The sequence below is a fragment of the Hermetia illucens genome, chromosome 1 (genome assembly GCF_905115235.1).
Source record: "Hermetia illucens chromosome 1, iHerIll2.2.curated.20191125, whole genome shotgun sequence".
NCBI lineage: Eukaryota > Metazoa > Arthropoda > Insecta > Diptera > Stratiomyidae > Hermetia > Hermetia illucens.
This window is the reverse complement of record NC_051849.1, coordinates 46,611,777-46,633,629: the sequence shown is the minus strand read 5'-3', so window position 1 is coordinate 46,633,629 and position 21,853 is coordinate 46,611,777. Positions and strand designations below refer to the sequence as shown.

The 21,853-nt window shown below is 39.9% G+C and overlaps 1 protein-coding gene across 2 annotated transcripts in view; it reads right to left on the bottom strand.

Annotated features, from left to right (window-relative positions):
• Nucleotides 1–21,643, bottom strand: part of LOC119653723 (period circadian protein) — a 68,372-nt gene extending 46,729 nt beyond the window's left edge. The window contains exons 1-3 of one of the 2 annotated variants that reach the window (XM_038058632.1): nt 20,857–21,643; nt 17,000–17,092; nt 16,852–16,935 (exon numbers count right to left, since the gene is read on the bottom strand). In XM_038058632.1, coding sequence (XP_037914560.1) covers nt 16,852–16,935; nt 17,000–17,085 — 170 coding nt within the window. In that variant the 5' untranslated portion in view covers nt 17,086–17,092; nt 20,857–21,643. The remainder of the gene's footprint in view (nt 1–16,851; nt 16,936–16,999; nt 17,093–20,856) is intronic. The other variant, XM_038058640.1, reaches the window with a different exon arrangement.
• Nucleotides 21,644–21,853: the final 210 nt, after the last annotated feature.

The following is a 21,853-nucleotide window of genomic DNA, read 5'->3' as shown; positions in this document are numbered from 1 at the left end:
TGTGCACACTCTCGGAAGCGCAACCCTAACTACTGGTGGAACACCGAAATAGTGGATTGCGGTACGGATTGCCTTAAGGGTAGTAGTCCCCCTAGTCAATGCTGGAGGAAGAAACACGTCAGAGTATGAACACCTTCAGTATAAACATGCACGCAAAAATTGCAGCGGGCTATTAGGAAAAGTAAAAAGTATTCCTTCAACCGGCCCTGTGAGGAGGCAGACTTTGATGCATGGGGATGCGCCCGCGAGTTAATACCAGAACGGTCGTCTCGCGGAGAGAGTGTGGAAAATATGTGATATTTTAATTGGTAAGGGTCCGGCATGCTTGTCCTAGATTCTAGATACGTATTATTATGGATTTCGCTTGTCAAGAAAAAAGCCAAACGAACAGACAGATGGACAGACAAATACACACAAACAAACAAAACCTCAAAAACGCCTCAACGTAATTGGCTATTGGCTACACGGCATACAAGAAAGGAACAGTTTGGAGTGGCTTATATTCCCAAAAAAGAAAGGCAATAAAATGGCTGCGTTTCACTATGAACCTTTTTTAAGTTGATTTGGCGGTGTATATTTTTTTTGGTTTAATGGATTCGCCATCAAAGGTTCTTAAGGAAAGCTTGGCAAAGGGGACGGGGTAGGATAGGAATATTTCAGTTTGCTTTACTTCTTGCAGCTATTCCAAAGACACTCTTAAACCTGAATTATAAAAGGGGAGATGTGAATTAGTACAGCTTGCAACTTGAGGAAAATCTAAATAATTCAGCTGTTTAACATTGGTGCTCTGAACTTGACTGGTTTAGAGAAAGACGCATCTTTCGATTGTCTATTTTCGTTTTTTCTATATGGACAAGACCTTGTTTTTGAAACAAACTTCTACTATGACACTATTACGGATCGCAAGAATGCTCGATTTCCGCAACTTAAGTTGGATATCCAGAGGAAAGTGGCTTCCTCTCAAAAGCTTAATGCAGTTTGGGGTAAGTTTCTCAAAGGTGAAGTATGACAATACCTCTCGAACACATAATTAAGAAACAGGATATTTGTAATCGTAGCAACACTTGCGAAATGCTTATAGAGTTGATCAATTTTCAATGCATCATTGCTCGCATATTTTTTTGGAATAGGGCAAGCCATAAGGTCAAGGGAATCAAGGCTTTCTTCAACTGTCGAAATTTAAAATTTGTAAAGTGCATAAGGGAGAATTTTACACTCAAATCGAATTACCTTCTCTTGAACTATAAAAGGTGCATGTTGGTAATATAGTTGCACTCAAAGCTCGGGAAGTGTCCGCCTCCGACAGGACGGTCAGATTTGATCATTTTCGTTTATATTACTACGTAGTCATTTTATTGTGCGACGAAAATTCATAAAGCATCGGATCGAGAACTACTCGCCATACTCCCATTCACGACATTATCTTCTTTTGCTATATATGAGAAGAGAGGATTTGGCATTGTTTGTTTGGTTGACGCTTTTTTCCCTGAAGCTTCACTGCAAATTTTTGGCAGACTGCGTTTTTCTAACCGGAACTTGTATAAACATCATCGCCATCAATGGCGCAACAACCCGTATCCTGCCTTAGTAAGGAACTCTAAACATTCCGGTTTTGCGCCAAGGTCCACCAATTCGATATTCCTAAAAGCTGTCAGGTGTCCTTGCCTACGCAATCGCTCCATCTGAGGCAGCGTTTGCCACGTCATCTTTTCCTATCATAGCCCATATAGACTCTCCGAGCTGGATCATTTTTATCTATACGGATTAAGTAACCTCCATTGTAATCTAATGAACATTCAGGTAAACTAGGCAGTTTCCTAGGCCTGCAAGACTAGGTGGAGGATAACTCAATTTGGATTTACTTCTTCAAAGAAATTATAAAAGCAATGAGGTTTTTCATTCGTTGTTGCCTCAGACCAGAACACCTTGATGACATGGCGCAGACATGAATTGATGAAAACTTGGAGATTCCGAGTAAAATTGGTGGTCACTTTTCGTGTACTACGTATAGCACCATAGAGAGAATATTGGCGAGGAACGACCTCAACTTGATGTTGATGTTGAAATAGTTGCATTTCATTTCCAGATTTTGGATAAAACAGCGAACATGGATTTATCACTGTAATTACATCGGTGCGTTCGTAAGCCAGAACTACGCTATTAAGGTATAAAAATTGTTCGACTGATTCGATGTTGATGTTTACCTTCGGCCCAAGTGTGCTTGTCTCTGTCTTTAAATCCAGATCTAGGCCCATGACTCGGTAAGAGAGCAAGCTGTTATCATCCGCGTATTTGAGGTGTTTAAGGAATGGTAACATGGTACATTGAATCCCACGTTCTCCTGCCAAGACAACTTAAAGGACGTCAGCGAAAACGAGAAATATTGGTGACAAGATGCAACCGTGATGAATTCCGTTTGGACTTTAATCTACTCTCGATGCAGCACATGGAATTTTACGCTGTCGTATGTGCCTCTGATAATAGCTGTTAGTTTTCCCTCCTGAGTCGAAAATTTCAGATATATTCTCTGTTGATGCTGTCGAAAGCTTTCTCGAAATCGATGAAGAACAGGTGGAGTGATTATTTAAGCGCCGCATCTTGCCCCCAAATGATCCGAAGGATGTTCAATATCGTCGGTACGGGAGAATTCAGAACGGATATCAGCCTGTTTTTGTCAATTAAACGTTTGATATGTTGTTGTTGTACGGGCACTATTGAATATTTTAAAGCAAAACTTCAAATAATGTGCATGGAGCAAAAGAGAAAAGCGTACGTTTAGATATGATCAGTCTGCCGAGACATTATACTTTCAAGGAGATGTTGCCGCTGTGGTCAATGTGGCGAGTAGTGTTCTTTAAATAAAGATAATTATAGAAAATACCTGAAGTATCATGTCATACAGTCTGCATAGCTTAGTAGCTAGTCGATCAGTTATAAAATTGGCCAACATTCTTTGCAGTGGGGCCCTGTAACCAAAACGGCCAGTGACATTTTAAACTTAAATAAGAAGATTTGTCCCATTAGTATGTAGCACGTAATATATGCATATATTATGTGAGAATATCCGCTTTCAAGTGATATTGACATTCAAAGTCTTGAATTTGTAAAGAAGTGACAACTGATATGACCTATCATAACTTTGTTAATAATAGTGCGATTCCCACCCAATTTGTTAAAATCATGCTCTATATTATGGCGTACATTTTTGCATTTTTTGAGGTTCTAGGATGAACTTATGGGGAGTTTTGTAGCCAATTACTAAAAATTATAGTAATATATAATAATATTATTAACTTTATTTCCATATTTCCAGGCAGCCTATTGATTTTTTTCAGATTTTTCAGTTGGGTAGTTGCTGAGAATGGGTCTGTTAAAGAGATGACCACTTTCGGCCCCTGCACTCTGCACCTTTCCAACAAATGCCAAAACTAAGACCGGCTTAAGAAAGAACTAATTGAGACCTTTCATTTGATACCATGTGGAGTATCAAATGAAAGGTATATTATATTTGATGAACAAAAAATGTATACCTCCTTTTGCAGGTAGGGGCTCGTGAATGCTACGGGCTGGCTCTGAAGATCCGAGTCGGCTAGACTCTGTCTCTCTGCTCTCATAACAGTAGCCACGGTCTTAGGAGTTTGTGGCATAGAAACGGCGCACCGCAGCGCCTCCTCGGAGTGGCCATTGATACCTACCTACCTACCTACGAAATAAAAAGCTGAGCTGCATGAATTGTTTAATGAATCATGGTCGTGGAAAGAATGGACGTTTGAAAGTATCTAAAATGGCACTGAAGATATTCAAAGCAACTATCTATACAGACCTTTTTCAGAAGACTGAAACGGAGGGCTGATTGAGGTAATTGGATGCGATATATCGAGGAGCCTCGGGTTCAAATTGTACTATCGCGCTATCGTAAGTAAATAAGCAATAAAAGTACGTCTGGTTGTCAAATGAAATAAAATGAATTTACCAGACAAGTTGGTTGCCAAAAAGATTCCCTAGCTTCTGGTACATCGACGTTTTCGTAGAAATTATCGTAGCTCATGCTCTGGAAACTTTTGTATCAATCATCGTCTACTTCATAGTGAAAGCCGAGCATATTAAGTGAGTATAAAGCAGTTCACTTAAAATAGATACAGAGGAGAACTAGGGGAAAGAAGCTACTTCATATATGGGGGTTTAGAAATGTATCTTTAACTATTCACGTGAATTATGACGTTAGCATTAGGATTTCATGGCTATATGTAATAAATTCACATGAAATCGATAACTTTGATCGGCTATGACTTTGTTACTAATAGCAACTACTTTTGGGATGAATTCTGGGTTTTCCAGTCAATTTAAGAATTATTAAATTCATTTGAGTAGATATCGGAGTGGGGCATATTTTGTGGTCTAGATCTCATACTATTATTATTATTATTATTCTGTTAAGGGAAAGTCGCACCGCGTCCTTGAAGAACTATTGTGCCCCTTTTACTGGTTATAGTGTACCTATTGATCATAGTATCTCAAGCAGGCCTATAACCGTTAAGAACTTTAGTATGTTTCTTACTTCCAGATCTTTCAGCTTTGCATCTGGTATTAAGTGTTCTCCCAGATGTCTCGACCTACTTTGCACAAGTGCCGGACACTGTCCCAGGACGTGTATAGAGGTTTCGTCCTCCTCCTCCGTAGATATCCCTAGCTTCCCTAGGTGATAGTTCAGCCGACAATAACCAGTGAGAATTCCCACTATGATTCGGAGGTTCTTTTTGGTGAGGTTTAAGCAATCCTTCGTGCGTATGGGTTCGTATCCCCACCCTGGGCTGCTCCATCTTCGGTAGGCCCGCCCAGTATAGTTCCCTCAAACGTTCCTCTTCATTTCTTAGATTCATAGCCATGAAACCGTTTCCGATTCCACAGAAGAGTTCTGGCCCGTGTAAAGGCGCCCCCCGTTCCTTCTTGGCTAGTTCGTCCGCTGCCTTGTTGCCGTCTAACCCAGTATGGCCTGGAACTCAAAGTATCCAGACCTTGTTGGACGAGCCGAGTGTATTCAGTCTCTCAAGGCATTCCCATACCAGTTTAGAGTTCACCACCAGTTTACTAGCGTATTAACATGATTTTTTTTTTAGATTTTTGGGTTTGGAAATTTTTAAAAATAAATTGCCTCTCACTTTAAGGGGTTATATCTGTTTGAAGCCCCAGCAAGAAAAGGGGGTTTCAAGATTTTTCTGTGAGCACATGTTTGAATTATAGTCCACAAATAATTATCAATGGATTAGCAACTCCTCAGGAGTAAGAAAAAATTTATTATTGACATTTTTTTATAAAATGGCGACTGTGCAAACAAAACATGATGGTTTGGAAGTCGTTCGCGGCGGGCAGTAGAACTCCCGTGAATTACCATTTATAACTATACCAATTTTTTTTATGAACTACACAAGTGTAGCACACAATTATAGTTTTAGAATTTTTTTGACAAAATGCCGGGGCTTAGAATAAAAATTCGCCTTTTCGATAAAAAAAATTGACGTAGAAAAATTGTTAAAAAATTCTCTTCCTCAATTGTTAAAATCGTGTGTACTTCACTGGATAATCACACGAAGAAGTTACAATGAAATTTTCACGTCGATCGGATGAAAACTCTTCGAGTTCTACCGCTCGCTAATTTTGAAAACGTGGTTTCGAGAAAAACGCATTTGAAGTTTAAAACGCTATAACTTTTCGAAATCATAACATTTTTTTTTAAATTTCGCTCTGCTATCCTAGCATCATACAATTGCCCTTCCACAACCATATTTTGCTGTTATAGTTCTTTTCTGGGTGTTGTAATGTTGCGCCCAGACTCTCCGCCTCTTCCATTGAAAAGTGAGTGTTTTGTGGCTTAAAGGACGTTTTCTTCTTAGGAGTTACTTCAGAGAAACTAATTTTAAAAATATTTCTAAGTTGTTTTTATACCAGATCGCTATTGATTCTGAATCTAGGGATGTTTTAGTATATTTTAAAGCCAATAAATAAGGGTCAAAAAAGAAGGCCAAACAGATATAACCTCTTAAGTTTATACTTATTGGCTACTATCTCCTCTATTTTGAAACCGATTTCGAACCTAAGATCTGCTTCCGAAAGTGAAAAAAATTGTACAAGCCCCTTTGGCGTCTATGGGGGCCACTCTTCAAATTCCACGAAATTCTTACCACCGACTGCGATTTCATACTTCGCATATGTCCACCAAATTTGGTTTGATTTGATGCAGCCGTTTTCGAAAAGCAACGTGCGACAGATAAGCAGGTAAACAGCGAACTGACTTTAATAATAAACTCTTAAAATTGATGATGTTTCTGTATATGTACTTAGAATATGGGACCCCGTTAAGCATTTGTTAGCAACTCTAGCATACTATACCCAATAAAATCGAAAAGTTTGGAGTAAATTATACTATTATTAACGAAGATACGATAAGTCAAAATATTATTTTCAGTGGGAATAGATTTGACTCGAAGATCCCGTAGAATTAATCATGTAAAAGTTGTAAAATTGCACTTACCGAGAACTCATAAAACTTTTTTTATTTGAAACATTTAATTTTTTGGTGTTTGAATGATTTTTCGATTTGAGCTTTCACTCTACCACGACTTTCATCAATATAATAAAATTTTTGGCGAATGAACTATTTCAGGATTCTATGGTGTAAGTATTCCTTCATAAAATGTTAATATTCCATCAATTAATGAATTTAATGTTGCCTCTCCATACCCGATGAAAGAAAAGTTAGTAATTTGTTATCTGAACCCTTTGCTGAGAAAACTTTCAATAAATAAATTGTAAATTATAATGAAAATCCACGGACTATTTTCCGAGCAATTTCCCAGTTTTCTAATAAATTCGCATGGAGGTAAATAAACTAGAATAGAGAATATGAATGAGGCTATGAACTTATTTCGACGCAGTTTTGGATGAAATTCGATGTATTACGGATATTTGGGGATGGATGGAATTTGTTGTTCACCACAAATGAATGGCATGGTATCAAGCAAAACTTTCCGATGTATAATGACAATAATGATATGAAATAGATGCAATGCCTTAAATGTAAATTAAACTATAAGCAAATCTGCATCTATAGCAATTTTATTTCAAATATTAATCTCAATTATTACTTCAAATATTAACAAAAGTAACCAAAAGATTTTAAAGCTGTACTATCTCGTTTTGTTCGTACATTATATAATATATAATAGAAATTGCCTTTTTGCTTATATGTATAGGCAATGGATGAAATAATAACTTTCAACAATATGCACTTGAAAATAAATGACTGAATATTTTTTTTGTTTAAAGAACCTTCGTTAGGAAGTTACTTTTAATGAAGCGTTTTGGAGGCTTTTACTAGGAACAGTTTCAAATGACTAGGTATTGACCGTTCAAGGAACAATAGAGAATTATTGAATAAGTGAAAAAAATATCTCGACGATTTCAAGTTAAAAAATACATTCATAGACTTGAAAATTTAAAACGAAAATATTTTAATAAACTTGTCCAAAGATAAAAAATTGTTCAAAAATTTCGAATGTCAATGTCTGCTTTATCACTCACTATATGTAACCATAGACCAGCAACCGGAATCTCTTATATCCTTTTCTAGCAAGTAGCAGGCATTGATTCTAGAATTCGGAAAGTTCTCTTGGTACTTTCGTGATCCATCTCCCTCACAATACACCACTATCTAACGCTAGAAAAAATAAATTTTGAGTTTGTTAATATGGTCCAAAGATTAAAGTAAAGTCAATAGTATGAAACTTTTTAGATTGACAATTCAATTCAATATATTATGAAAAACATTTGTACAAATTGGATCGCTAAGCTTTCAGATTTGACTGCAGAAATTCGAATCTCACTGGTGGCAGAAGGATCTGAATTATGAGCTTTAACTAATAATCTAGCACGCATGGGTATTGAATGCATGCTCGATCATTGGTGTGTTAGGTGTACATTTTTGGTCATAAGTCCCTAACCGGAAGTATCCTTTTGATTCTAATATTTAAAATATGAAATATATGTGTTTAAGGGTTCTACTTCATGTTTCTAATTCAACGTCTAGATTGATAATTTGCTTCGATAATTGTAGTACCTTACCTTCGACGAATTACCATTAACCTTACCAAAGGCTACGATAGCAAACCAAATCGGAAGCTTGATCAAAGAATTGGTGTCTATTCCCATCAAACTCAGTGTTTTTCCACCTTTAATTCCATGATAAGATATTCTTTCAGAAGCTGATAATCAAAAAGCAAGAAGTTTGAGAGACATGAGAGTGGGTATTTAGCACATTTTCATTCCTAGAACATAGAGCATAGGACGTCCCTTATTAGTTATTGTGATATTTTTTATCATTCTATTTTCTTGACATTATTATATGTTAAAGGAATAACGTGTGCAATAGGCAGGCCTATAACAGTGGGGCAAGCACAAAGGCAAACGCGTGCATTATGATGCGACTGGAATTCGATCCCAGAGCAAGTGCTCGAGACGTGTGGCTGAACATTAATCTGATGAACCGAGTTTAAGCCCCATTTATTAGCATGTGCAAGTTAAAACACTGGGGGGTCATTTTGTACCAAAAGTTTCCTGCAAGATTACGTCAACAACAAATGCAAGAAAGCTATTACAGTGCCTACATGTTCATCCCAGGTGAAAAGTGGGTTGTACATAGAAAAACTTACTACGGGATATATTGCAACTAAATATCCAATGATTTCCTATGAAGTAACAGTATGATAACTAATCCAGCTAGGGCAGGACATTCCAAAGATTCTTGTGTTAGTAGTGCTGCTTATTTCATAGTAGATTTGACTCCTCTTCATATCCACATTCAGATTCAGGTGCGGGGAGAATAGAAACAAAAAGGGTGGAGGTGACTTGAGCCATAGACCGATATACTCATTTCAATATCCGAAGGGGTTATAGGAATTAGAATATTGCAATTGTTATCGAGAATCATCAAATAATCCTGGAACGCACCAAGCAGACTATTTACTACTCCGGATCTTTCTACATTCACCACACTAACTCCTTGCGGATCATTTTAAAACAGAGTTTAGATTTGCGCTTCACCAACATGGAATGTATCTGGCGTGTTCTACGCAAGAGAGAAGAGACTAATTAACAGGGCAACATGCGGTGGCTCCCAATGTCACGTGCTGCATCGACGTAAAATCTCAGAGGAATTAGAGGTCGAAAGGCCTGCCAGGGTTGTATTTTGTTGCTTATGGCCCAATAATAAATACCAACAAAATCAAGGGTTTTAGTCTGACGGGTCATCTGATTATCTCTATCTGTCAGGTTGGTGTTTGCCGATGGTACCACCGAAATTGATATCGCTCGACGCATTAAGTGTGTTAGATCCGCCTTCGCTGCCTTATCTCAAATCTGGAAATGCAATTATCCCAACACCAAGATGAAGTTGAGACTGTCTTATGATAAAGTTCTTTCTTTGTTGCTATGTAGGGGTTGCAAGCTCCAAGTTTTCGGGAACAATTGTTTGTGACGTATCAAAGGAGTATGCTAGCCTGATACTATTTCAAGCAAAGAACTTGATTGGCGCACAGGCCAGTTACGCGTGGGCGATGGTGTTCCATTGTCAATGCCAATGGTATGGTGGTACCTTGGGGAGCAGTCCACTCCACATTCTTGCACTGCGCTATTGCATCCACTAGATGCACTCTCATTTCCTGGGAAGTGAAACCAGGTAGGAACATTATAATAGCGCAGTGTTATCAGTCAACGGAGACCCCGATGCAGTGGCGAAGAAGCTTTCTATGATAAACTCAGTGCAGTCGAGGATATGTTTCATGAAGTTGACTTTGCAATCGTAATCGGATGATCTGAATGGACCTTGTGATGTAATTAGGAAAGTGGACTTGGGGATCGAAATGGTAGCGGTGAAAAGTTTGTGTATTTCTGAACCTTCGAGCATAGAATTTGCCATAAAGTAAATTAGTGCTCAACTAATTGCCAATGTAGATTTAATCAGATTGGCCAGATCGAGATTACCAGTAGATTGAGGATGGTTTCTTGTATACTGCGTTCGCATTTTCTTGCAGAGGTGGAGGAATTCGTACTCCGTTAACGCGGCAAATCTGGGGAAGTTTAGTAGTAGTAGTGCCAAAAGACAATTCATTATTTCACAAGGATAACATTGATTTCGATACCATGGGGCAGGTAGTCAAATATCAGTGGCCGCTCGGAGGAGCCCAATTAGCGGTGCTTCGTTTTGATGCCACAGACTCAAGCCAGTAGTCTTTACGAAGGAAAGCAGCCCCACTGCAGCTGGAGATCTCAATGAGGTCCCCAAAGAATGGTTTACCTAGTGTTCGTAGTCTGGCTCTAGTTAGAGCTGGGCAATGCAAAGGAAGCGTCTCAGGGTTTCTTCTTCTTCTTTGACAATGTGAATTGTAGCGTACGCCAAGCCTAGCGGCATGATTTTATATGCATTTGCCAGTGTCCAGCACAAGAGCTCTTGTCATCGGGTTTTGGCCCACCTATAATTCGTCCATGACTTGGTAGGGTAGGTAGGTATTAGTGGCCGCTTCGAGGAACCCAATTAGCGCTGTGGTGCGTCGCAAACTCGTAAGACCCTGACTGCTGTTTTGAGAGCAGGCAGGCAGAGTCCAGTCGGTTCAGATCTTCAGAGTCAGCCCATCGCATTCACGAAGGAAAGCAGCTCTCCCCCCGCAGCTAGAAATCTCTCTGAGGTCCTTAAATAACGGTTTACCTAGTGTCCGTAGCCTGACTTTAGCTAGAGTTGGGCAATCGCAGAGGAAGTGACTGTGGGTTTCCCCTCTTCTCCGCACCTTCGGCAATGTGAATTGTAGGGTATGCTGAGCCTGTCGGCATGGTCCCCTATGCACGCGTCTGGCACAGTAGCTCTCGTGATCAGGTTTTGTTATAAGAGGGCCCAATCCTCTCTGATTTGCCACAAATGGTAAGCCTTCGCCATTTAATGCCCGCGGCTGCTAAGTGGTGCGAGTAGATTGCGCCCTTGACAGTTGGCAGCGAGAGATCGACTGTACCGGCCAAAGAACTGCTAAGAGCAGAGCCCCGCCTGGTCAATCAGTCAGCCCGCTTATTCCCCTCTGATCGGGAGCCCAGAGGAGGGTGACCTTGAGCGTGTCGCCCAGACGCGGTTCTGCACTGCCCCGTCAGCCTGGAGGATGTCGTCGCAGAGTACAGGGCCAAGGCAACACGCCGCCGATCTTCCACTCTTCCCTGGTTGGAATGTCACCAGCGAAGTTGCTCGTGAAGTTAAGCTTGCGTGTCGCACAGTCCGTGCGGAATATCCAAATTTCCCAAGGTAATTCGTCTAGGATGTTACTGTGGCCGTAGCGCTTCGCTGTCCAGTCCACTCATGTAGTCTGACGGCACGGCCCGCTACAACGTATGTAATGTGGAGATTTAGGGGGAGTACATTGAGAACATCTGCCAGGCAATATTGCAGAGCCCCGGTACCACTTGCACCTGTGGCTCTTTGAATCCTATTAAGCTTCGTTTTATTGAACTTTTTGCTCAATGCCTGCCATGCAGTAGAGCCGTATAATAGGAAAACTTCTCTTGCAAGCATAGATGGCTATACAGGCTCTCCTAAACTTCAGTTCTATGTTCAATATCCAATTTAGTTTTGGATCCAGGATTACACTCAGATACTTTACATTGGAGGAAAGAGCCAATCTTTGTTTATTCACCCTTTCCTTAGTGGTGATTAGCATTAGTTCCGTTTTACGTGAGCTTATGCCGAGTCCGTATCTTGTGGCCCACAGGACACCTTTCGCAACGCTCCTTCCATAATGTCACCCACAATAGAGGAAAACATCTCCGACACTAATATACGCCACTATCTTCACCCCGCTGCCATCCAATATTCGTAAAATTTCGTCCATCACTATTAACCAGGGCACCGGAAAGATGGCGCTATCATGGGGCGTGCTCCTGTTCATAGCTCTAGTCAAGTGGTTGCTTCTCAGGTCCGACTGGATTATCCTGGTACTTATCATGTATATAATCTAATCTAATCTAAGTGTGTCCGGATGGCTGAGTGGTTAGAGCGCTGGGCTGTCGTAGCGGAAGGTCGCGGTTCAAATCTCACTGGTAGCAGTGGGATTTGTAATCGTGACTGGATGTCGGATACCAGTCAACTCAGCTATGAATGAGTACCTGAGTCAAATCAGGGTAATAATCTCGGGCGAGCGCAATGCTGACCACATTGCCTCCTAGTGTACCGTTATGGTCTTGAATGAAGTGCTCTAACACACTTCAAGGCCCTGATCCAATATGGATTGTTGCGCCAACAATTATTAATCTAAGATAGCATAGAGATTATCCAATGTGTAATATATCCCTCAAATATTATACTAACCGCACTTTGTAATGCTTGTAATGGTTGTAAATCCTTCTGTAGTCCGGTCAGAAACGTTAACATAATCCGACTCTACACGGGGACCCATTTGAAATGATTTCGGCCACGAAGTCTCACAGAGGTTATCTGATATTATGGGAAACGGGATAGCTTTCTGGGTTCATATGTCTCAGGAGAATTCCTGGTGGATGTGTTCTCTGCCCGGTTATTAGCGGTTGGTCTCCTAGTGGGAGTTTCATGGGATTACGGTTGCATCTACATCGCGAGCAAAGCTCTGCGGTACTCAAGCGTAGAGCAGCGCTGTTCAACTCGGTGTCGTACTCTTGCTGCTTTTCATCGTTTTGGAGAAAGCATTCGACAGTGTGGATAGTGATTGTATTGTATTTGGGGTACATTACGCTGGAGGGGTATATCGGAAACTAATAGCTATTAACAGGTTTCCATGTTGGTTGGTCTTCCCATTTCTTTTATCTACATTAACTGCGAGATCACTGTAGGTATCGATTAATTTGTTTACTTGTGTCCTTGTTTCCGCTGCGTGATTGATATATACACAATCTGGAGTGAAGAGCTACGTTGACTTACGAACCAGGTGCCGATAGAGTTTTGATTAGTAGGAAGAAGTGACAGTGTATAGGTCACACTTTAAGAAAGGGTAGAAACTCAATTCGTGGCTATGGCATACAATGAAATCTATTATTCAAGAGTGGCCCAAGAAAAACATGGCGTAGAACAGTAAGAAGGGGGTGTAAGCTTTCTGGGAAGAATTGGAGAGCGCCATCTATATGAAAATGGTAACAGTTAACAGGCGGACTATATCAGGCAAGTAGGTCTGAAGCGTTTCTTTGTCCGTCACGTTCGTAATCCCATCAATGTTAATTCAGCCTTCTCTGATTGTGGCCAATTTGCCTTGGTTCTTATTTCTGCCGCTTGGTGGTGGTTGGGTATTCAGAAGATATGGTTACTGGATGAAGTGGATTTCGTTTATGTGAATAGATTGCTTCCATAGCAGTCCTGAGGTGGGATCATTAAGGATGGTAGGAAGGCAATTCTACACCCAAACAACCTAATCGTTTTTCGTTTTTCTCTTGAACAACAATGAATGTTTATTTCCCGGAAACTTTTCAGTTTTTAATTTTGTGTAGAAATGCAATTGTGTATCCGATAAAGTTGCCTCGCTAATCGAAACAGCTTCAGTGCTCTTCGAAGTAAATCTGTACAAATCGCGTAATCCTAATGTACTTTGAGTAAGAGAACGTAGATACATTATTTCAGATGATTATTTTTAAATTTTTGTTCTATTCACGCATCAATGCAGCTTAGGTGGAGTGGTGTTCTACATCTCAAATCCAAAATCTAAAGCCGTGTCGTCCTCCCGGTTTAATTCTATGGTTTCAAGTGTGGAGCGAGTATAAAAGACAATGAACGCCGCCTCGCGCTAATGAAGCTGAAGATGTTTTGTTGGATCAGTGGCGTAACATACCATGATCACATCCGAAATGACGATATCTGCTGGGGTTGTACCGGATTTAGATAAGTTTCAAGGGGGGCGTTTTCAATAGTATGATCGTGTAATCCACGCTAACGGAAAATCACTTAAAAGTCGATGGAAAATAATCCAAAGGTCGATCGTAACAGTGGTGGCCTAATACGTTTGAAGCTCATTTGAGAGCTGGAGAAAGTATATGTTCAAAAAAAGTGGCTAGGCGCGCAAACCCCATTACTGAACTGGACAAAAGTTAAAAAGCATCGAATATTGAATATTTTGCATTATATATTGTGTGTAGGGCTACTGTTTACTTATGCATATATGTTAGAGAACCATCTTTCTCGACATTCGAAACGGAGTAAGCGATAATCGAAGGGGCAAAAGAAGGATAGTTGGCTCGTCCACTAAGTCTTTTGAGGCAGAGACATTTCTGGCGACTGACCCGAACTAAACGGCGTTCTAAAAGCTGAGTCAGGTGAGCCGGCGTGTATCCGAGGCACGTGAAACTAGCATACCTTGACGATGTTTGCACCACAGGAGGATACCAAACTACTGGTGGAATCATAAAATTTCGACGTTAGCATGATTTTGTCTGCGACTGAGGAGGCTTTGCCAAAGAACAAAAGAAAGTCGGAACACGAGGAGCCTGAATAAGGATATCGAAATCATCGTGGTAGCTTTAAACAAGTCGGGAAACTGGAAGCTGGACGCTTCAGGTATGAGAGGTATGGTATAGGTTTCAGGTATGAGAGGTTTTGTGTTTTTCCTTTATAGAAATATTTGGGCGGACGTTTGTCCCATTAGAACCTAGCACGCAATATATGCATATATTATGTGAGAATATCCACTTTCGCGTGATACTGACGTTCAAAGTGTTGAATTTGCACAGACGCAACAACTTTGACCTACAATAACTTTGTTATTGATGCGATTTCCACCAAACTTGGTAGGATCATGCTCCTTGCCATAGCCTAAATTTCGTAATGGAGGATGAACTTAAGAAGGTTTTGAAGTCAATTACTAAAAGTTATAGTAATATACTATTGTTAACTTGATTTGAACAGATATCGGTACGTAGGGTATTTCGGAGCCTAGGCACCATATAGTGGCAGATTCTTGATTTTTTCATATTTTTCGGTAGGATAATTTTTAAGAAAGGGTCCGGGAATCAAATGACCGCCACCAGGCGCTTTTCCTTCAGATGGAATATGGGCCAAGCGACGATGTGCGTTTCCTCGGAGCTGGAAATCAGGGCTGGTCCGTGAAAAGGTTTGAAGAGGATGCATTCATAGAGATGCTATTGGGAGGCCACAATCCCGGTGGTGGGGCTTTAGAAAAGGTAGAGCAAATGATGGAACGTGTAACGAGAGGTAGGTTTAAGCAGGCTATACGGGCAAGCAAGCGAGAATGCTTCAAGAAACTTTGCGCAGAGGGAGGCCACAACCCCTGAAGAAATAAATAGAGATTGAACTGATAAACTCGCTGTTAAGACAAGGCCCAACTGGTTTAATAGTATATTTGAAACATACATGGTAGAAGGACTTTTCCCCGATCGGGAAGGTAAATCTAGTTTTGCTCCGGAAGCAGAATAAGCATCCAGGACATCCATCATCATACCGCTCGATTTGCCTTATTGACACTGTAGGAAAGATGCTCGAAAGGGCCACCTAAAATAGACCGCTCCCTATCGTTGAATATAAGGATGGACTAGCAGAGCGATAATTTGAATTTCGATAAACCCATTCAGTGATCGACGCCGTAGATTTTGTTTTGAAACTGGCTCGAGACGCGTCTAATAAATGCTGTGTCGTGGTGACGTTGGACGGAGTGGAGTGGATAAAAAGCTAAATTTTGATTAAGCCCTTTGAAAGTTTCCTCTCGAAGAGGATACTATATGTACAATGGAGTCCTTGTCCTTCCCGTGCCAAAGGAAGCTACGATAATCGGTGTGACTGAAGATGGTTCAGCTTGAACTTGCCGAACAAAAGACGGAGGCGGTCTTGATTACCAGTCATAGGAAGAGGATTATGGCTAATATTCGTGTTGGTGGTTACATCATCACTTTGAAGCTAATTATCGAATACCTGGGGGTGATGAGTGATGTTAAAAACAATTTCAAGGGACACCTGGACTATGCCTGTGAACAGGCTTTCGAAAAGGCATTTGGAAGCACTTGTATAGGAGATGACAGTAACAGAGGAATATTTCTGGAAAGGATCGCTGGATCCGTACATTGATCTCGTGGATTGAAAGATGGGTCCAGCGGACTCACCCAAAATATCCTGAGGAGAATTTGAGGCAAAGCAGATTGCAGTGCTATGTACGTACACAGCGAGTATCAGCGTTAAATTTTTCTACATATGCATATGTGTACATGCAGTTGTTTGTTTATGATCAAGAGAATTGGGTTGTCAGTAAATCTTAAGAGTAAGCAGAGAAAAATGTTGTTTAGGGTCAGTGTTGGTGGCAATCAATGCAAATTCAAAACAATTTATTGTCCTGTGTCATGTCGGTGATAAAAATACAAACAAAATGCGTGAATTGAATTTGAGATTATTTATATTCGTATTGGCAGTAGATTATTTTTGTGCTAATAGCAAACTAAAAAAAGACGTATTCGTCGGACATTATTGCCAATAGTCTTATGTGTAGATCATGCTGTAGCTGAATTTGTGATGAGGACTACAGCTTACTATGACATGTTTATTCAATCTGCTATGAAATTCCTGGCGAATTGTGGACGTTATAGTTTCTTCCTTACTTTTCACTGGGGGCTGAATTCTTTAGTGTAAATGTATTTTCCGATGAATTCATTTTCATTTTCACACGACTTTGTTTGTTTGTGATTATGTTACATTAAACTGTGATTGAGTCATATTAAGTTACTTCTATGTACTCTTCCCTTGCAGATATTCGAATTTTCGAATATTCTGCGTTTTATATAAAAGGAGTATATCTGATGACTTACCTGCTTGCTTGCGTAGAAGGTTTTCCCCCATATCCACTACTTCCGGAAGAATTGCTTCCACTGAGCCTCGATTTGGAGCTTCCACTGTTAAAATTATGAGTAAAACCATTTGAATGGATCAATCTGAATGAGAGACCGCCAAGCTTACCTTCTTTGAGACTGGCTGTTACTGCAACTGTTTGAGTAAGCTGAGTCTGATATTTTAGTATTGTGCGTTGAACTGTTGCCTTCCATATTGAATCTGTAATTGAAGGAATTCATTGTTTACTTCTAAGTGCCATTTAGTACAAATTTTTCAAGGTCATAGAGTGGGTCGGGAGCTGGGGCACATTGCTAGAAGCAAACAAGGAGATGAGATAGGGATACCACTTAAAGATGAGGTAGCAAATTACCCGAACCCTTCAGAATCCGCAGAACTGTCCCGGTTCGCTAGTTCCCTCACCTCAAATTTATCCTAAAAATTGATTTCCATTCCCCATCTATGCATGAAGCACCTAATATACGGCTGAACATATTTAGAAGTTCAACTTGCATCAGTTGTCTTGTGTACCGTGTAAGCCATTGGCGGAGGTAACCAGTGGATTATTTGGTGGCTTAAAAAATCATACAAGTTTAGCATGGATTATTCCTTGCTGTAGTTCCTCCAAAATGTAGAATTCTGTTATGATAATAGTCACGTTCCCATCTGATGAGAGTAAATTTGGACGTGCTGTATCTATCAATTCGAATATCAGCCCATCCAACAAGACGGTATTAAAGGCTTTCTCTATATCTGTGAGGATTCAGTTTTGTTATAATCGTAATTAATGATGTGTGAGTGATAGGCATATAGCAAGTATATGTAAAGATGAACACAGCTAGTGAGTGAGCTGTAAGGGTGAGAGAGCTCCGAAAAAGGCTGGTAGATGCAAACATGATCTGTTAGAGGAGCCGAACTTTGCGGAACTTTAGGTCTATGTACAGTTTGCCTACGTAGGTTAGGTGAAAACAAACCTGCAACTCGTGGTTACGGGAAGCATACCCACAAAATGAATTCAACATTAGGAAAGACAAGTTTTTTCCAGTGCATAGTCTCTGAAACTAAGCGGGGCATAGAATGGCGATCGCATCTAAGCTACTGGTGGCAGAGAGAGTGAAAACTCTCTGACTTATGTAGCGGGATAGAGAGCAGGTAATACTGTAAAGCGATTCTAGAGACGCTATGATTTTGGTCATAGGCAGCACAATTAGAAATAAGAGCGGTAATGCGGAGCTGAGGGCCGCATCAATAACCAATGCTTAGTTCAGGAAAATAGTATGATATGCACAGAAAAAGCAAGCTATATTCCAATTATGCAGCTCGTACCTGGGCGAGACACCAAACAGGTTGGCCAGAATTGTGGACGTCTGAAAGGAATACCCCCAAGAAGGAGACCTTGAAAATAGAATCCGTGTATTAGAGGATAAACAGGTTTTGCATTGTGCCCATGCCTGTTTGAGGAGGGAAGTAGTGTGTGGAGGGAACGCTTTCCGAGGTTCTTTCAGTTAATATACAGCTAGACAGCGCCGCTATGGAGATAGTGCTTCAAACTACTTGGTTAACCAAAAAGGCAAGTGCTTCAGAGCAGAAAAATCAACTATTTCTGGAATGGGGAAATTCAAGTGCTCCGGGTTACGTGCTCTTATGGAACGTGACATGATAGGGCACGTAGTATGACCTGAGAGAGCCCGTACTGTAGTAAAAAACCCTATCACGAACAACACGGAAACCAATCGGCCACGTAATCCAATCTTTGCGCGATAGGTACTTCTCATTAAATGGTAATACCAACAAAAGAAGGAGATATATTTCCGTCCCAGTGAAAAAAATCTGTATCGAATAAGCTACTAACCACCAGGAAAAGCCACCTCGCTTAGTAAAATTGAGATTGAAATACTGAAAAATAAGAACTTAGCGGAAGAGTGCAGGGCCAAACGGGAAGAATAATTATGCTCGTTATTATATCCGACAATAGTAATAATAATCGTTGGCGCAACAATCCATATTGGATCAGGGCCTTGAAGTGTGTTAAAACACTTCATTCAAGACCGTAACGGTACACTGCAGTACACTGTAGGAGGCAACGTGGTCAGCTTCAGCTAGGATTGTTACCCTGATTTGACTCAGGTACTCATTCATAGCTGAGTCGACTGGTATCTGATAGTTCCGTCACTTAAATGATACCCAGTGATCCATAAAACCCTTTCATAATCTGCCCTTTTCCACCTGGTACAAAGACCAAATCCCGCGGTAAAAATTAGGAAGTTGTGATCTGCTCAATACTGGACGAAAAAACAAGATTCAATGCCAAAATTATAGAGATACATTCTGTAAAGTTGTAATGATTTCTTTTAGATTTAATGGTCAAACGTCAGGATGACTATTATTATGGGAAGCTTGCTCCCAGCTTTTGATAGCAGTATCAGTCAATGCTACCGACACCCCAATTGCTGATTCCGGTCCGGGCATGGGGGAAGTTGAAACCCCTTTTGCTAAGGCATCCGAGATTTTATTTTCCTCTACACCGCAATGACCAGGTATCCAGAGTAAATCCAGCGTATTGAATCTATTATAGAAACAGAGTTCATTCGATTTATACATTCCCGAACGATTTTTGAAGTGATCAAAGTACTACTAAACGTCTCAATGCAACAGACAGATAGACGGGGAGGCTTGACAAAGTAATGTGGGGATATTCATACGTTGGTAGTAGACAAACTATGTTGCTTGTTTGCCAACTAAATATGTAGAATAACTTTAGAAGTATCATTTGGACGTTGTGTTTTAACAATAAGTTCACGTTAATTTTAAAAATTACGATTTGTACTCCGTGAACTTCTGAGTGTTTAACCTTGTTTCTGGCTTCTGAATGTAAACAAGTTTAAAGATACTTCGAGGAGTAGACACTTTATTAATCTAAGGTGATAAGATACATTAGATTTCTGCAACATGGAGGTCATCCGTAGTAGAAACGTGCATACCTCAGGAGGGTGCACATGTTTGAAGCGTTGTCTTTCAAGCTCATGACCTTTTGTTGGTGACATGTCTTCCAACGTGACATGATCCATGTGCCACTAATCTTCAATTGTGCCTCTGCGCCTATGAGCCCAATCAACACATATGAAACCACAGTGATCGGTCCATATTTTTATGTAACTATACTACGCACTAGGGCATTTCTTTTTGTTTTTTGTTTACTTCACGACTATATCCCTATGAATGCTGATCTTGATCGTTACCTCTCGTACTTTCCATTACCACAGATGGGATTATTTACCTTGGAAAATTTTGGTAGCCCAAATGACTGTATTCGTTTCGCATGTTGGAGAAGAAAACATTTAAGGAAGAGGAAATGTGTCCCTTCATATATATCATATACAACTGTACGAGTACGAGTAATACGCTATTAATGGAATTAAAATATATGTGCATATATAGTTTTCAAATTCTCGTTGGAAAATAATATGAAGCGGAGAGAATTGTGAGCTGATATTATATGAAGAGAAACAATCTGAGACTTCCAATGGAGTCATGGTCGGCCAGTGTACTAGTTTTGAATACCTTTTACTTACTATAGCTGTTAGACATCATATAAAAACATTTAAGGTATTCTGAGTTCATAAACTTTTGAAATAAAACGTTTTTTTTTTAATTTTTGTAATGTTTCGCGTATCTACTGTAATACTTGTTTTCCTTGATAGTTGCAGGGCATGAATATTCAATCACCTCTACAAAATGCCAAAGGGGTAAATTAGTGCGTAGAATTAATTAGTTGATAGTGTCACTCGGAGCTATAATACTGAAGACAAAAGGTAGCGATGCTAGTTTTATGTATGAATACATAGAGATTTACACTAGCGGTTGTTTTTTTAAAACTACTACTCAGCTGGTTTTTAGTTTTTTAAATAAAACCTTAATAAGGGATGGATTAATTCGAAAAATAATAATACTAAAAAATAAGTTCAATTGAAGTAATTATAACTTACCTATTTTCCACTCATTATCCAACCCTCACGATAAATCACATAAACTATTCTCTGAAAAATCTGAAAATATCCTTCATACTCGATGCACTTCTCACTGCACACTGCTTGCCACGTTTCCGACACAATAGTTATTGTTGTGAGAATTCCAAATTTAGAAGAAACATTAATTTCAAAATACTTTTAATCACGGTTTCGGGTTGCTGCACAAACAGTATCGTGGTGTTTACACATTCCAAGTTTACACAACACAATATGATTCCACGGAGGCTACGATTTTCCCATAAATGTAACTGAGCTTACGAGCCAAGTATACGTGCACTATCTAGGGGGAGGGCGGTTGGCGGCGATCACCTTGTCTGCCACGTGAGGGGATGCAACGTGTTTATCCACTTGTATTTTTCCAACCCTGGGCAAAAGTTACCCTTTCCGATGGTAATGTCATTAGCTGAACTTTAACTTTATGTTACGAAGTTATTCTGGATTTTTAACGCAGTTTCTGCTTTACATGGAGTTGGTCTATAAAATAACAAAACCCTGGAGTAGCAAATCTAATTAGTTCTTGGGAGTTGTTCACTTTCACTTTTAACGCCAAATGTAAAATATATCGACGTCGGTTTTCAATCCGTTTTTGAATAATTGAACAATTGTTACCGCTGTTGTAACAGAATTCACTTCACATTTGTATTTCAAATTCAGTTGGTATCAACTGAAATCTAAACGTACTTTCGCACAAGTTCTTGAGATACTGCCGCTTCGAGAGATACTTTCTTCGATAGTCACCATATCTGCAATCGTACTTGGACTCGTTCTCGTTGCCGGCGTCGTTTTTAGTTCTAAAGTGGATGGGAAAAGCGTTTGATCATTCTATATAGCCTAGAAACGATGGTGGAACGTAAGGGTATACTAAGAGTGCATAATCGGGACCTGCATTTGTTGCATTCCTTTCGCTGATATTCATAAAATATACTTTCGTTAAGATATTAAGTTTACATTTCAA